This window comes from Erpetoichthys calabaricus, chromosome 3, assembly GCF_900747795.2.
Source record: "Erpetoichthys calabaricus chromosome 3, fErpCal1.3, whole genome shotgun sequence".
Lineage (NCBI taxonomy): Eukaryota > Metazoa > Chordata > Cladistia > Polypteriformes > Polypteridae > Erpetoichthys > Erpetoichthys calabaricus.
In genome coordinates this window covers 31,266,425-31,283,370 of record NC_041396.2, presented here as the reverse complement: position 1 = coordinate 31,283,370, position 16,946 = coordinate 31,266,425, and the positions used below count along the sequence as shown (strand labels likewise).

Below are 16,946 nucleotides of genomic sequence, written 5' to 3'. Positions count from 1 at the left end.
CTGTCACCATTGGTAATGCTACCGATGAGCTAGGCAGTGAGGCAACAACAATGGAGCAAGGGGATGGTGTATAAAAGTGCCAAGTGTTTTTATTAAAACAATGGAACAAAACAGTGTTCAAATTAAATAAAGTGCACGGCTTCAAAGTCTTCAAATAGATAATCCATAAAAACAATTGTGAAATGTGGAGGTTAAAATCCATTAGAAATAATCTTTAAAACAATGAGGTTAAAACCATACAGAAAGCAGTCTTTTAAAAATATTACAAGCCCGGTGTCTTCTACCTGGTGGCTCCCCTACTTCTCCTGTCTGGACTTCTCAATAGGGGAGTCACCCTACAAGCAGCTGACCTTCTCTGTGCCTACTTCAGCTGTTTGGATTGCCTTACTGATCCCTGGCTCTGGTAGGCTCTTCCTGACAGCGACTTGAGATTCCCCAATGACCAGGGCTCTCATGCTGGGGAAACCACGTCCCAAGTCCCGACTCCCGCTGCCTTACGCAGAGAGTTATCCGCCCCTTCATCAATGGTCACTCCTGCTCCATGATCACTCAGCGGAAGCGATCACTACTACTTCTCCCCGGGTGTCGGCCCAACACCCAGGCTCACTGATTAGCTGCATGCGAGCCTGCACTCGCTCGCTCGCACCGGCTTTCTCTCTCTCCACTACTTCCTGCTTTCTCCTGCAACCTCTGTTTGTTTCTCCTTTCTTTTTTCTCTCCCCTAGCCGACACGCGCTTCTATTTATTAAGAGGGCATGGCAGCTGTGGCAAATCAGCAGCCCCAGGAACAATCACGGATGCGGAAGGTCTCACACCTATGCACTTAGTTGAGAAACAACCACATCGTGAATCACCCTGACAACCGCTTCAGCCACACAACCACCATGCCCCCTCACCAAGCCGCGAGCATGGTGATTATTTATTTTAAAACTGGCTTTAGAACGGGAGCTGTGGACCCACAACACCACACCCTCATTATATCCATTTTTGCCAATCACTAAAATTTCTGTTTTCTCTTTATTTAGTTTGAGAAAATTACTACTCATTCATTCAGAAACACGAGTAAGACATTGTGTCAGTGAATCAAGAGAGTTGGGGTCATCAGGCGCTATTGATAAATACAGTTGTGTGTCATTAGCATAGCTGTGGTAGCTCACATTATGCCCCGAGATAATCTGACCTAACGGAAGCATGTAGATCGAAAAGATCAGTGGACCCAGGATCGAGCCTTGTGGAATACCACATAGAATATCTTGTGTCTTTGAAGTATAATTACTACAACTAACAAAGAATTTTCTACCTGCCAGGTAGGATTCAAACCAATTTAAGACACTGCCAGAGCAGCCCAAACATTGACTAAGGCGATTTCTAAGAATATTGTGATCGATTGTATCAAATGCGGCACTCAGATCTCACAGAATGAGAACAGATAAATTGCCTCTGTCTGCATTTACCTACAAGTCATTTACTACTTTAACGAGTGCAGTTTCTGCACTGTGATTTGTTCTTTGCTAGGCACCACCACTGAAATGACCGTCTATTTTCTCAATGGATTTTGTGCTGTACAGGGTGACAGGCTGCAGGAGTCTATCCCAGCAGTGTTGTATACATAGAAGCATTGCATCAAATGGCAGGGCACTCTGGCACAGTTTGATTTACACATGTGTCTTTGGGATATGAGAAGAATTCCAGAGAAGATTAATTTGGGCATGGAAAAAGTTTACAAACTCCACACAGACAATTACTGACAAGACAAGGTCCTGCCATCCGTTGCACCACCAGATCCTCTATAATGCTGGCATCATTGGTAATATGTATATCTAACAGTATATCAGGTTTGTAAAATTCAGTTTCAAAATTCACAACACTAGAGTAGCTCTGTGCACAATTGTAATAAACCAGAATGACAACAGATCAAGCCTGGATACTTAAAAAGGCAACCATAGTCTGATTTGATTGTCCAGATAGTTATTGCCATGCCAGTTGTCTCACCCCATCCCACCCCATCAACAGAGGAATGGCAGCCAGCTTGACCATTCTCTCTCCATTGGAGTGCTCACCACCCCACTTTCAGACCACATGGCTGGCTCTACTGCATTGGCACATGATGGCAGAGCAATTGAAACCAGGCCCTACCCACTGGCATGGATCCCAGCTAAATATGAAATAAAGAGAAAGGAAGAGAGAGGGTGATAAGTGAGCCCAAACAGAACCCCACCGGGGCGCACCACGAGAAATAGTAACAGACAAGATCTTAAAAGGAAGGTGTGCCTGTTCTGCCAGTTAATTAACAGTCGCAAATTCCCTTTAAATCCAGTCTGCTGGGAGGTCACGGCCCCTAGGGGTATGGCGGTTTCCACAGTCCGATGATGAGGCTGATAGATGTCACCAGCTTTACTAACACCATAGGCAGCAGTATTCTGTCATAGGCTCTATGCGGGAAGTGATGGAAAGCTAGAGGACATCTTGGGTGCTACACTCAGAGGTCTCTCATTAGTGGGCACTGCCCAGATTCCATAGGCATAAGCTAAAGTAAACCCTGATCTTCCATTCCTTTTTTCCACTTTTGCAGGACAAGCTAAATTACATCGTAATCTCCTCATGCCAGTGATGGTGTGCCAGCAAAGGCAAGAGTCATCATGGCACAGCAACACCAGAAAGGAATAACAAGACCCCCGAATTCCTTCCAAGACTAAGGCACAGATGCTCTGCTGACAGCAACAAAACGACTCTACTCACGTTAACGATGGCTTCTTTTGTTTGAGCCATATCTGATATGACACCATCTGTGATAATTAGCAGGACGAAGTACTGGGAGCCATCTTGCACAGCAGCTGCATATCTGGGGGAAGAAAAGGAAAGCGTCAACACAGAAGAAACATTTTGGGCGGTAGTGTGCCAAGCCATATGGACATGCTTTGGGGGGCTAATCCTGGAGGAGACAATCCACTTCTTGCACTCAGTGATATTGGGCTGCACGATACTCTTGGAGCTCACAGAAGAACAGGCCTGTTGCGAACATTTCTGAGGACTCACCGTGACATTTTGAATTGTCAGAATGACAGAGTGCATTTCTGTCCCTGTCATTGCTGAGAAGATTTGATTTCTGCAGACACTGGAGAGGCCTGCCTTTTTAAATTCTGTAATGTGATGGCCAATGGCCCTTGTGAGCCTCCGCATCAATTTCAAAGCAGTTCAGACATGACCGAATTGAAATCAGCCATCCTAAAGTGCCAGCCCTCATACAGAAAAGCAGCTGCACTCGTTGAACGGAAAGACCCGTCAAGTGGAGAACGCCTTCTCCATAATGTGAAAGGATCAACTCTGCAAGACAAAGTCGGAATGCCAACAAAGAACAGGTTAATAATGGCAAAAGAAAGGAAATGGTGTGAGTCGTTCAGAACACAGCAGCTAAAAATAGACCATCTTTTTATAGCAGCCATTTCATTTGCTGTATAATTAAGGTGATTAAAACCTTAGCTCTACCTCAGAAAATGCTCTGCAGTGGAAATATTCAAAAACCCAGTGGGAATCCAGTCAAAATGCAAAAACAGGATTTCAGCATTCACCTCACATAAATCAACATGAAAGATTAAAAGTGCCTGGACAGACAAATAAGCCAATGTGAGGAAGAGAACCTCACTGTTACCCCATTAGGGTGCTCAGAGAATGTGAAGAGGAGTGTGACCCTTAACTTGATGATTTTGAAAAATTAACACAGGGCTCCACATTCTGGACTTTTAGGAGTTTTGTGAAGGCACCTAATGACTATAGACAGGAGGAACTTATGTTTCACATCATGAAGACCTTTGAGAGGCTGGTCCTGGACTATATGAGTCCTCTTGCGGTAGACCACCTGGACCCACTGCAGTTTGCCTATCAGACAAAGATTAGAGTGGAGGATGCAATTATCTGTCTGCTCCATAAGGCTTATTCTCACCTGGACAAGGAGGATCACGTTGTTTGATTTCTCCAGCGCCTTCAATACCATCCAGCCATCCCTGTTAATGGGTAAACTCATAGATTTGCAGGTGGGTGAGCCTGTGGTGTCCTTGATAATGGACTATCTGTCAATCTATCAAGGACTGTGTGTCTGAAAAGAGCAACACTGGAGCACCACAAGGAATAGTCCTGTCTGCTCTTCAGTCTGTGCACCTCAGACTATAAATATAACAGAATGTCACATCACTTGAAGAAATTCTCAGATGATTCTGCACTTATGGGGTGTAGTGATATGGATGTGAGCGACACAGGTGGACCACAAGGAACAGGTCTGTCTCCATTTGTCTTCAGCCTGTACACTCTGGACTATACATTGGACTTCCAATACAACTCGGAGCCCTGCCATGTGCAAAAGATCGCTGATGACACTGTTATCGTGGGCTGCATCAGGAATGGGCTGGAGGAGGAGTATAGGGACCTAATCAATGACTTTGTTAAATGGTGCGACTCAAACCACCTACAACTGAACACCAGCAAAACCAAGGAGCTGGCGGTGGATTTTAGGAGGCCCAGACCCCTCATGGACCCCGTGATCATCAAAGGTGACTGTGTGCAGATGGTGTAGACCTATAAATACCTGGGAGTGCAGCTGGATGATAAATTAGACTGGACTGCCAATACTGATACTCTGTGCAAGAAAGGACAGAGCCGACTATACTTCCTTAGAAGGCTGGTGTCCTTCAACATCTGCAATAAGATGCTGCAGATGTTCTATCAGACAGTTGTGGCGAGCACCCTCTTCTACACGGTGGTGTGCTGGGGAGGCAGCATTAAGAAGAAAGACGCCTCACGCCTGGACAAAGTGGTGAGGAAGGCAGGCTCTATTGTTGGCATGGAGCTGGACAGTTTAACATCTGTGGCAGAGCGAAGGGCGCTCAGCAGGCTCCTGTCAATCATGGAGAATCCACTGCATCCACTATACAGTGTCATCTCCAGACAGAGGAGCAGCTTCAGCGACAGACTGCTGTCACTGTCCTGCTCCACTGACAGATTGAGGAGATCGTTCCTCCCCCAAACTATGCGACTCTTCAATTCCACCCGGAGGGGTAAACGTTAACATTTAACATTATACATAGTTATTGTCTGTTTTTCACCTGCATTATTATCAATCTTTAATTTAATATTATTTATTGTATCAGTATGCTGCTGCTGGAGAATGTGAATTTCCCATTGGGATTAATAAAGTATCTATCTATCTATCTATCTATCTATCTATCTATCTATCTATCTATCTATCTATCTATCTATCTATCTATCTATCTATCTATCTATCTATCTATCTATCTATCTATCTATCTATCTATCTATCTATCTATCTATCTATCTATCTATCTATCTATCTATCTATCTATCTATCTATCTATCTATCTATATTTATTTATTTAAATACAACACCAGGTCAGTGATTCTGTACTAAGGAGAATTGCCTACAACTCAACATCAGCAAAACCAAGGAATTGACATTTGCTGCATCAATGAGCCTCTAAGTCTGGTCACTACTCAGGGAATGGATAAAGAGGTAGTGCACTCCTACAAGTACTAGGAGGGGTGGGGGAGCATATTAATGACAGACTGGATTGGTGGATGGGTCTTTTAAAACATATGAACTATAGAACAAAGGGCAGAACAGATATTTTTTTTCTTATGAGACTATGCTCCTTGAATGTGGGTAGTGACATCCTTCACCATTTACAACTCTGTGATGGCCAGTGAGATCTTTCTACACTGTGATGCAATGGGCTGGTGACATCACTTCAAGAGAGGACCACCAAATTAACAAGCTAATTAAAAGGGCAGGCTCAGTAATGGGACACACTCTCAGCCAACTGTTGGGTTGTACCAGAGGAACGGATGAAGATAAACCTGATGGACATTATCAACAATGCTGCACATCCTCGCTGTGACACACCAGCACTGAGGACTTTCAGCCAACGAATAATTCAGCAAAAGTGTGTCAAGAAACGCTATGGGGGCTCCTTTATACCAACAGCAATGTGTCTGTATAAGGCATCACAGAAACTGGGACTGCCAAGTTTCTTTTTAGATTTCATTCTTTTTAGTCATTGTAGTTTGCACTTGAGAGGGGTTGGTTGTGTGTCAAAATATAAGATTTATTTACTGAGCTTCTGTAAAAAAACACATTTTCACTCTGGGGACAAAAATTAAGTGTTATCTATCTATCTATCTATCTATCTATCTATCTATCTATCTATCTATCTATCTATCTATCTATCTATCTATCTATCTATCTATCTATCTATCTATCTATCTATCTATCTATCTATCTATCTATCTATCTATCTATCTTAAGATACCTGTTATGGAAAGACAACATCTAAACAGTCCCTGGGACCCCTTATATTCTCAACATTTGCATCATTAACGGATTACTGACACAATGCACAACAATGGGGTCTATTGCATGTACAGAGAATCTGTGAAGGTGAATCTGAAATCCCCTCCATATACGGTTGACTAGACATCACACTGTATCGATAAGGGCTCTCTAGCAGTATGGACTGAAGTCTATGTTAGAATTTTCCAGATCAGACTGATACAGCCTGACAAGATACATGGAAACCTTACAAACCTGATCAGCTCCAAATGAAATGATACTGTATGTGACCTTGTCTGTCTATAACAATTAACCCAAAGATTTTCCTAAGGGGTCATAAAATATCTAAAGAGAAATCTGAAGGCTTATAAGTATGGATAATTAAACATCAGAAGGTGAAGTGGAAGGTTACTAATTGTGACCAGCAGGCATTTTTTTTGAAAAGACAGCAACCACAGGCAAAATAAAAACTAATGGCAGAGGATTTAGATACAAGTGCTAAATATACAGGGGTTACATGATCAGGCAAAGTTTAATAAAAGCGGTTGAATCAATTCTCTAAATGAAGAATGGGCTATTACTGGAAATGTGAAATTCTTTATTCTTTGATTACTCCTTCAGACTTCTTTTCAAAATGAGTCTTTCATTTAATGTGTTTTAAAATTCAGATGGAGGAAGTCTCCACAATGCCTCACTCTTAAACAAGATAGAGGCAGCTACATCAAAGCTTAATTAACAACTCTGCAACAGGAAAACTTCCTTGCATTCAAGATGATGCTTATGTGAATGATGTCAGCAAGGAAAAGATAAAAATCAACATAAAAGAAACAAAAAATGTATTTCCTGAAAATCAAAACATCAAAAAAAATGTAAGCATGCTAAATTTACCTCTGTTATTTTGTACGTTCAGACGTTGGTATTATGTAGAACACTCTAGCAATGCAGTCCTTCAAAAAGATCTCTAAGAACTGAAGACCATAGCATTCAACTATCTATCCATCCATTTTCTATCACTTATCCAGTCCAGTTTGTGTTCCCCCACCACCTCCTCCAACTCCTTTTCAGGCATACCCAGACCATCTGAAACATATAATATCCTAGGTCTGCCACAAGGTCTCCCCCAAGTTGGATGTGCCTGAAACACCTCCTCAGGGGGGCACCCAGGAGACCACCTAATCAGATTCCCAAGCCACCTCAGATGACCCCGTTCGATGTGAAGGAGCAGTGGCTTTACTTTGACCTGCTTCTGAATGTCCTCACGTTATCTCTAAGGCTGAGTCCAGATACCCTGTAAAGGAAGCTCATTTCCCTCACTTGTATCTGCAATCTAGTTCTTCTGGTCACTTCCCAAAGTTTGGGGCCATAGGTGAGGGTAGGAACAAAGATCAACTGTTAAATCGAGAGCTTTGCTTTTTGGCTCAGCTTTCTCTGCACCACAAACATTGGGGCGGAGTGGTGGCTCTGAGGCTAAGGATTTTGTGCTGGCATCCAGAAGGTTGCTGGTTCGAATTCCCGTCACTGCCAAAAAGAGATCCTACTCTGCTGGGCCCTTGAGCAAGACCATTAACCTGTAATTGCTCCAGGGGCGCTGTACAATGGCTGACCCTGCGCTTTGACCCCAAGGGGTATGCGAAAACTAACAAATTCCTAATACAAGAAATTGTATAAGGCGAAATAAAGAACAAAAACAAAAAAACAAAAAAAAAAAACATGTAAACTGTGGATGCTACTCCAATCTGTCTGTCGATCTCTTGCTCCCTTCTTCCCTCACATGTGAACAAAACCCCAAGATATGTTAACTCCTCTACATGAGGTAGCATCTCCTCCCAAACCTGGAGAGAACACTCCACCCTTTTCCAGCTGATAACCATAACCTCAGACCTAGAGTTGCTGATCTGCATCATGGCTGCTTCACACTTGGCTCCAAACCATTCCAGTCCATACCTGATGCCACCACTCGATAAAAGGACAACATTATCTACAAAAAGCAGAGATGTAATCCTGAACTCACCGAATGGGACCCTCTCCACTCCTTTGCTGTGCCCAGAAATTCTTTCTATAAAAATGATGTACAGGATCAGAGATAAAGGACAGTCTCACACCCATCAGGAACAAATCTAACTTACTGCCACGAATGCAAACCAAGGTCTTGATCTGGTTGAACAGGGTCCAAATAGCCCATAACTGCAGGCCCAGGACCCCATATTCCCAAAGTATCCCCCAGAGGACACCCTAAGTGACACGGTCTTATGCGTTTTTCAAGTGCACAAAACACATGTAGGACTGCTTGGGCATATTCCGATGAACCCAGAAGGATTCTCATGAGGTTAAAGAGCTGGTCCAGTGTGCCACGACTGGGATGAAATCTGCATTGCTCCTCTTGAATCCGAGGTTCCAACCTCCATTTTTAGGATCCTGGCATATATCTTCCCAGGGGGGCAGGGTAGTGTGAATGCCACCAAGCACTGGACCACATCCTCTGATGCCCCTTCTTAAAAATGGGGTCCACAAACCTAGTTTACCAATCCTGAGGGATAGTACCCAACCCTATACACACTGCTGAAGCGGCCAAGAGAGCCTAGAACATCAAGAGCCAACATGAACTAAAGGCAAATATCATCCACCTCCGAAAGCTTGCCACTGAGGAGTTTTTTACCTACTTCAGGGGTCTTAGCTCCAGTGATGAGTGAGTGCCACCTCCAAGTCCTCTGACTCTTCATCCTCTAAGGAAGATATGTCAGTGGTGTTCAGGGCGTCCTCAAAGTGCTAGTTTCAATACCTGAATTAATCCCCAGGATGTATAGTACAGATGGAGTGTGGATGACCTCTCCAGTAGCTTATACAATGGTGTTTAATTTAATATTAAATTCTTAACCTCATCTATAACTATAATTATGGAGTTTTTGCTTAACTTCTCACCACATCCATAATGGCTAACACAGTACAACATCCTGGTACTACACAAAACTAGCAGAAGAATATTCAAAAATGTCTGAAAAATGCCCTCACAGACCACATAACGGTGGCTAACTGGGCAACAAACGAAATTGTCAACAGGCTTATAACTGTCTTAAAGCACCCAATGAATCTCAAGAGAAGATGCAAATGGTCTAAAAGAAATATTGGATATCTATAAACGTGCTTAGTTAACATCAAATGACTGACTGGGAAATGATGTGTGAGTCACGTGGGGGTGACACTGAGGGTCTCTGTCACTGCACCACAGACTATATTAACCTCTGTGTCAACACTGTGGTACCCACAAAGACAGTGAATTGCTTTTCAAACAACACGTCCTGGATTGCTAAGGAGCTAAAAGGTCTCCTGAATGAGAAAAAGAGAGCAATGGTGACAAAGAAGCTCTGAAGGACGCACAGCGAGTGCTAAAGAAAAAAGCCGAATGAAGGAAATGAAGCTTACGAAGCTAAAACAAAAAAGAAACTCTGAATAACATTACAATGTCTAGGAAGCATTGGGCATAATTACTGGCCTCAACCAATTCCAGGGCTCAGGTGCAAGAAGGGGTTGTGAGCAAAGCTAGCATCCTGATCTAATTTTTAACAAATTTTCCCTTCAACTGCCACTTTCTTTCAATGATCTGTCTCCCCACAACACCCCTACTACATCAACAACTCCTACCGTGTCACTGGAATGGCCAGTGAAAAGTCCACCTCTGACCATAAGTATAGGCTGTATATAACTGAAGGCCAAGTAAAGAGACAACTGAGGAAGCTACACACAGGACCAGATGGAGTCAGTCCTTGAGTTCTTAATTCCTGTGTTGACCAACTTTGTGTTGCCCTCTGCCACCTGTTCAGTTTGTCCCTAAGGCTCAAGAAATTGCTACTACTGTGGAAAACATCCCGCATTTTTCCTGTTCCAAAGAAGGCAGCCACCTCTTCACCTAAGGACTACAGACCAGTGGTCTTACGTTTCACATCATGAAGACCTTTGCAAGGCTGCTCCTGGACTATATGAGTGTGAAAGACCTCCTGGATGCACTGCAGTTTGCCTATCAGACAAAGATTGGAGTGAAGAATGCAGTTATCTGTCTGCTCCACAAGGCTTATTCTCACCTGGACAAAGTGGGCAGCAATGTGAGGATGATGTTTTTTTATTTCTCCAGCCCCTTCAATACCATCCAGCCATCCCAGTTAAGGGGTAAACTCAGAGATACAGTATGTAGGTGGGTGAGCCTGTGGTGTCCTGGATTATGGGTTGTTAGGGTCTGTAAGGTAGACCACTGTTTCTGAGACTGAAGGACTGGGTGAGCAACACTGGAGCACCACAAGGAACAGTCCTGTCTCCTTTTCTCTTTACCCTGTACACATCAGACTATAAATATAATACCAGGCAGGTCACGTCACTTGCAGAGATAAGACGGATGAGGCAGATGAGAAGAGTAAGGTGGGGAACTTTGCTTCTTGGTGCAAAAAGAATTGTTTGCAACTGAACATCAGGAAAAAAAACTAAGGAACTGTTCTGGTTATTAGTTTTTGTCACACCAAGGAGCCTCTACAGTATGTCTGCCCACAATTCAGGGAGTGGTGGTGCACTCCTACAAGTGCATGGAGGTCCACATTAATGACAGGCTGGACTGCACATCCTGTCTCTTACACACTAACAGAATTATTCAACAGAAGTGTGTCAAGAAACACTACGGGGGCTCCTTTATACCAACATCAATATGCCGGCATAAAGCCTCACTGGGTCTGGGATACCCAAGGCAGAAGTTTGATTTTCAGCAGCAAGGACAGCATGCAGCCAAGTACAGAGAGCTGTTTGAAGAAAACCTGCTCCAGACTGCACACGGCCTCAGACTGGAGTGACAGTTCATCTTTCAGCATGTCAGTGATCCAACGCATACAATGATGAGCTTCTGGACAAGTCTCTGAGTGTCTTTGAGTGGCCCAGCAAACGCCCAGCCTTAAACTCCATAGAGCATCTGTGGAGAGACCTGAAGATGGCAGTTTACAGAAGCTTTCCATCCAATCTAATAGAGCTTGGGAGGATCTGCCAGGAAGAATTTGAATAAACTGCCCAAATCCAGGTCTGCAAAGCTTGTAAAGACTTACCTAAAGAGACATAAAGCTGGAATTGCTGCCAAAGGGGCTTCTACAAAATACTAAATTAAGAGTTTGAATACTTCAATGCACGAAAGATTTCAGTTTTTGGTTTTTAATAAGTTTGAAAACCTTTATGTAAATATATTTTCACTTGGATATTACGGGTCATCGAGTGTAGACTGGTGGGCGAAAATGAAAAATCTACCCATATAAATTTAAATCTACAACATAATAAAGTGTACAGAGAGTGAAGGGGTCTGAATATTTTCTGACTCTACTGTAAGTAGGCCTGATTAAAACTACAGAAACCTGTTAAATCTTTTCCCATTTAGAATATCAGATGGTGGAAACCATCTGCCAAACTGACTAGCCCCTTAAGGAATTCTGGGAATATCAGAACCAATGTGAACATAGGTCATAAATATGTTGGAGAGACTGAACTAAAATACTGAATATCTGCCGTGTGTTAACTTCATCACATATGGCAAAATTCTTAGGCTTTTGTAATGAGGTCAGTTTTAAGTAACTGGCATCAGCCACCCCAGGTCTCAAATTGAATCCATCTGGAGTCACTTAGCACTACACAGGTGTATGGTGATGACTCCAGTCATCTTTACATGTCCTAGTCTGTCCCTTCCACTCTGTGCCAACTGATACCCATAGCATTCACAGGTCTGAGTATTTTCTGGTCAGTTCTCTTCTGTGAAGGTTGTACCTTGCCACGTGGTTGACAACTGGTGCAAAATTTGTTGGCCCATAAAGCTGGACTGTCTTCAGACTCTGGTGGTATGCTTCTAGTATACCTTCTATGCCATTACAATAGGGGTTTTCAATATTGCCATTCTGAAAAAAAAGAAGGTAGGACAGTTTAAGTGACTTGACTGGTGGTTGTTGGCCTTTTCTTATTACTCTAATTGAAGAACACATTGGATCTTCAACCATCCATTATCCAACCTGCTACAGTATATCCTAACTACAGGGTCACGAGGGTCTGATGGAGCCAATCCCAGCCAAAACAGGGCGTAAGGCAGGAAACAAGCCCCGGGCAGGGCACCAGCCCACCGCAGGGCACGCACACACACACACACACCAAGCACACACTAGGGACAATTTAGAATCGCCAATGCACCTAACCTGCATGTCTTTGGACTGTGGGAGGAAACTGGAGCACCCGAAGGAAACCCACGCAGACACAGGGAGAACATGAAAACTCCACGCAGGGAGGACCTGGGAAGTGAACCCAGTTCTCTTTACTGCAAGGCAGCAGCGCTACCCATTGCGCCACCGTGCGCCCCACATTGGATCTTTGCAATGAAAATCCATACACGAGCACTAGAGAAGGACCCTGCACATACAGTACATGCATCATGAAAAGCTTGAAGGCTTTTAAACATTACCAAAGGGAACTCGTGGGAAACTCTTCCATCAGGAGGGAGCTTGGCACCAAACCCCAATGCTGGGAACATCTTGTCACTGTCATAATCCTGAATGATCTCTCCAACCGCCTTCAGAGCCATGGCATACGCATTCATCTGGTAGGGGTTCATGTAGTGTAGTGATGTGGACTGAGATGGGTTGCCTGTGAGAAGGGAAAGGAGGTGAAGAAATGACTGCATTAGTTCACATAAGCATTTGAACTCATACGCCTTAGCTGTCAACTGTCTCCTACTCAACATTAATCTCTTTCTGTAGCTTAAAGTAAAGACTAACCGTGTAGTTCCTCACAAGGTTTTCATTCCGGGACAGCTGCTCACCTTCAGACAATTAGGTTTAAAGTCAGCCTCTGACATTATAAAGCAAGGACTACATGCACAGAGGCACATGATTTGCCATCCTTTAATAATGGTTTGAAAAATCTGCTTACCTTAGCAATTTAAATGATAAAAGCTTTTTTCCTCCAAACTCGGAGCATTTGACGTGCATTTAATGAATGACAAAGGAAGAATTGTTTTTCTTTGAATTGGAGATTTTGCCTACTGTTTCACAGCTTCCTTGCTTTACAATATCAGAGGCTAATATTAAATCTGACTGCTAGGAGGTAAATGACTGCCCTGGAATGACACTGGGGTCAAAAGAAGTCCTGTGATACTGTAGGTGGTTCATTTATGGCACTCCAGGTGAGGGTCGCGTCACATCACTCCTGCTGAGCAATATGAGGAGCAGGAGCAACCGAGGGCTGCAAGGGTTGTGCTGTCTACGCCAAGGGATGGTGGCAGGGCAATGGAGTCGGGCAACAAAAATGACCCAGAGGTGACTGCCTGAGGTAGCTGGGACAAGAGCCAGAGAGGGGAGTGTGCTTGGTGCCATCTTGTCTCTGCTAAGCAGACCCCAGGAGATGAACAGAGGAGATGGGAGAGGGAAGCGCTGGGGCGACTTCTGGCTTTATTTTTATTCTTAGTTTTAACAAATTTATATGGACCTATTCATTGTTCTTAACCTCCACATTTATTGAAGAGTTTTTGCATGGCAATTTCTAGACATTATCTTGGATTGCTTTAAATAAATTAACTTTGTACTTTGTACTGAACTTGTTGTTTGTGCCCTCACTGTCCTAGTCCTTCCTTACGTTTGACTGTTGATATCCCAGAAAAAGGAAAACACCCAGGCTGCAGGTACCTGGGGCATCAAAGTGCTTTGAAAAAATTGCAGCATAAAATGACAAAATCTGTTTTTGTATAAACCAACAGAAAAGAGTGGATTGGTTACGTCACTGTCTAGCATTTCACTGGTGGGAGAACTCATGTTGACTGGGAACTTCATGTTGCAATTTTTAAAGCACCCACAGAAAAGACTACTTTCACTATTAAAAGATAGCAGTATGTAGAGGACTAAGACATTGCTGCAAATGCCCAAGTATCTCTTAATCAGTAAGTCTCAGTGTATGATTATGAAAGGCCTGCGATTTTTCTGAATTCATCTCCTCTCCAGACGGAGCAAAGAATTTGCAAATACAACAAGAACTGAACCTTCTTTTCACCTTAACTACCATGGATTTCGATACATTTATAAATCAGTACATCTGCAAACCTTTCTGAAAGCATGTTTCCACTTTGTCATTATGAGATATTACGTGTAAACTGGTGAGCAAAAAATGGCAAATGTATCCATTTTAAAATTAAATCTACAACACAATAAAGTCGCTCTTAAAAGATGTTTGATTGGGTTCAAGTCTATGCTCTTGTTGGGCAAATCAAGGACATTCTTAGAGTTGTCCCTGAGACACTCTTGTCTTGTCTTTCCTTTGTTCTTACGGTCATTATCCTGTTGGAAGGTGAACCTTTGACACAGTCAGAGGTCCAGAGCACTCCGGAGCAGGTTTTTATTATGGCTATCGCTGTACTTGTTCTGTTCAGCTTTCTGCCAATACTCTCTAGTCTGCCAGTCTCTGCCACTGAAAAACAACCCCACAGCAAGATGCTGCCACCACCATGCTTCACCGCTGGAATGGCCTGTTTTCCTACAGATGTGACAGTTAGAACTGAGGCCAGACAGATTAGTTTTGGTGTAACCAGACGACAGCATCTTGTTTTTCAGAGCCCAAGAGTCTTTTACGTGCCAGTTTAAAAACTCCAGGTGGGCTTTCTTGTGTCGTCTAGCCACTTTGCCATAAAGCTCAGCTCAGTGGAGAGTTGCAGTGGTGGTTGTATTTTGGGAAGTTTCTCCCATCTCAATAGGATTATCTTTTTCCTGGCCACCTTGTTTACACTTCTCACCCGAGTGTTCAATTTGACCAGGCAGCCATCTCTACTAAAAGTTGTGGTTGTTTCAAACTTGCTCCATGTATGACTTCATAGAGGCCATTGAGCCATTGTGAACCTTTAATGCCTCAGGAATATTTTGTAGTCTTCACCAGATCTGTGTCCGACACAATCCTCTCTCTAAGCACTGCAAGTCATTTGTTCAACCTCATGGTTGGGTTTTTTCCTCATAGCCATATTTCAGCTATTCACCATTGGAATGGTATTGCGCAAGTGATGAGCAGTGTCTGGCTTCTTCCAGACATGATGATAATTTTGGCTTCATCAGACCAGAAAATCTTGTTTCTCACAGTCTGATAGTCCTTTAGGTGCCTTATTCGCAAACTTCATCTGTTGTCTGGCAGTATAATGCTGCAGTGATGATTGTCCTTCTGAAAGTTCATTCTGAGCTTAAACAGAGTGACCAACAAGTTCATGGTGTGGTCTCAAAGGGGCGCTCCAGCTCCCCAAACCCAACAGACGCAGACACAGGCACAAGTCTCTGCAACAAAGGCATTTTTATTTTGCTATGGGAAACTCTACCCTAAGTGTTTCCCACCTGCACATAGCACAGTACAAACAAAGCAGCACACAGCAATTCCCCTTTTCCTTCTCTCTTCTTTTTTTCTCTTCCTTCACCTCTGCCTCCACTTCTCCCATCAAGCTTCATGCTCAGTCTTCCCGACTCTGGCACTTGGAGCAGGGGCAGCTGGCTCCTTTTATGTGATACCCTGGAGTACTTCCATTGTCCCGTAGGCTTGGTCTAGAAGCATGTCCGAGTAAGGTGGGAGCCTGATGAAGCAGGGTTCTGCAGACCTAAAAGCACCCCCTAGTGGTACCCCCGGAACCGAACAGGGCTGAGCCACCAAAATCCAAGTCCCGGCATGCCTTGTGGGAATCCAGGGTGCAGCAGCAACCCAGTTGGACTGCCATTTAGCAATCGGGAGAGATTATGCCCTGAGCATGCTTTCTTCCCTGGAAATTCCTTTAAGGTGTTCTGGCCATCTGCCACAATGGTCACCTTTCATAACAAGACCCTTCTCCCATGATTGCTTAGCTTGGCTGGGCAGCCAGTTCTAGGAAGAGTAGTGGGCATTCTAAATTTATTCTCTTTAAGAATTACAGAGGCCACTGTGCTCTTGGGAACCTTCAATGCTGTATAAATGTGTTTAAAGCCTTCCCCAAACGTGTGCCTCAACACAATTCTGTCCCTAAGTTGTGCTGGCAATTCCTTTGACTTCATGGCTTTATTTTTGCTCACTGTGGGCCCTTCTATAGACAGGTGTGTGCCTTTCCTAATCATGTATAGTCAATTAAACTGACCACAGGTGGTCTCCAAACAAGGTGTGGAAACATCTCAAAGATGATCAACAGAATAGGATGCACATGAGCCAGATTTCAATTAAATGAGAACTTGTGTCAATGTAATTCAGGGTGGTACAGGGAAATGTTCAATTGATGTTCAATTCATGAATAAACACATTACAAACTACATTTATTAATGAAATGCATTGTACAGGATAAACAATTAATGATGGTAATCAATTTTCATTCAATATTCACTTTATGTTTTGAAGAAAACATCACAAAGGTGTTGTCCATTTCTCTGTACACATTCTGACAGGCCATTGTGGAAATTCTGCATTACTCGATGCAACATGTGAAGAGGAATGCCAGAGATTTCCTCTTCAATCCTCCTTTTTAGTTCAGCAATGGTTGCAGGACGTGTGAGGAACACTTGGCTTTTAAGATATCCCCACAGAAAAAGATCACAAACATTGAGATCTGGAGATCTCGGAGGCCATG

At 43.4% G+C, this 16,946-nt stretch overlaps 1 protein-coding gene across 2 annotated transcripts in view; it reads right to left on the bottom strand.

Moving 5' to 3' along the window:
* The window catches only part of LOC114647875 (copine-5), a 318,809-nt gene that overhangs the window by 70,669 nt on the left and 231,194 nt on the right, over positions 1–16,946 (bottom strand). For both annotated transcript variants that reach the window (XM_028796547.2, XM_028796548.2), the window contains 3 exons: positions 12,801–12,982; positions 12,119–12,246; positions 2,740–2,842 (listed from right to left, as the gene is read on the bottom strand). In XM_028796547.2, coding sequence (XP_028652380.1) covers positions 2,740–2,842; positions 12,119–12,246; positions 12,801–12,982 — 413 coding nt within the window. The remainder of the gene's footprint in view (positions 1–2,739; positions 2,843–12,118; positions 12,247–12,800; positions 12,983–16,946) is intronic.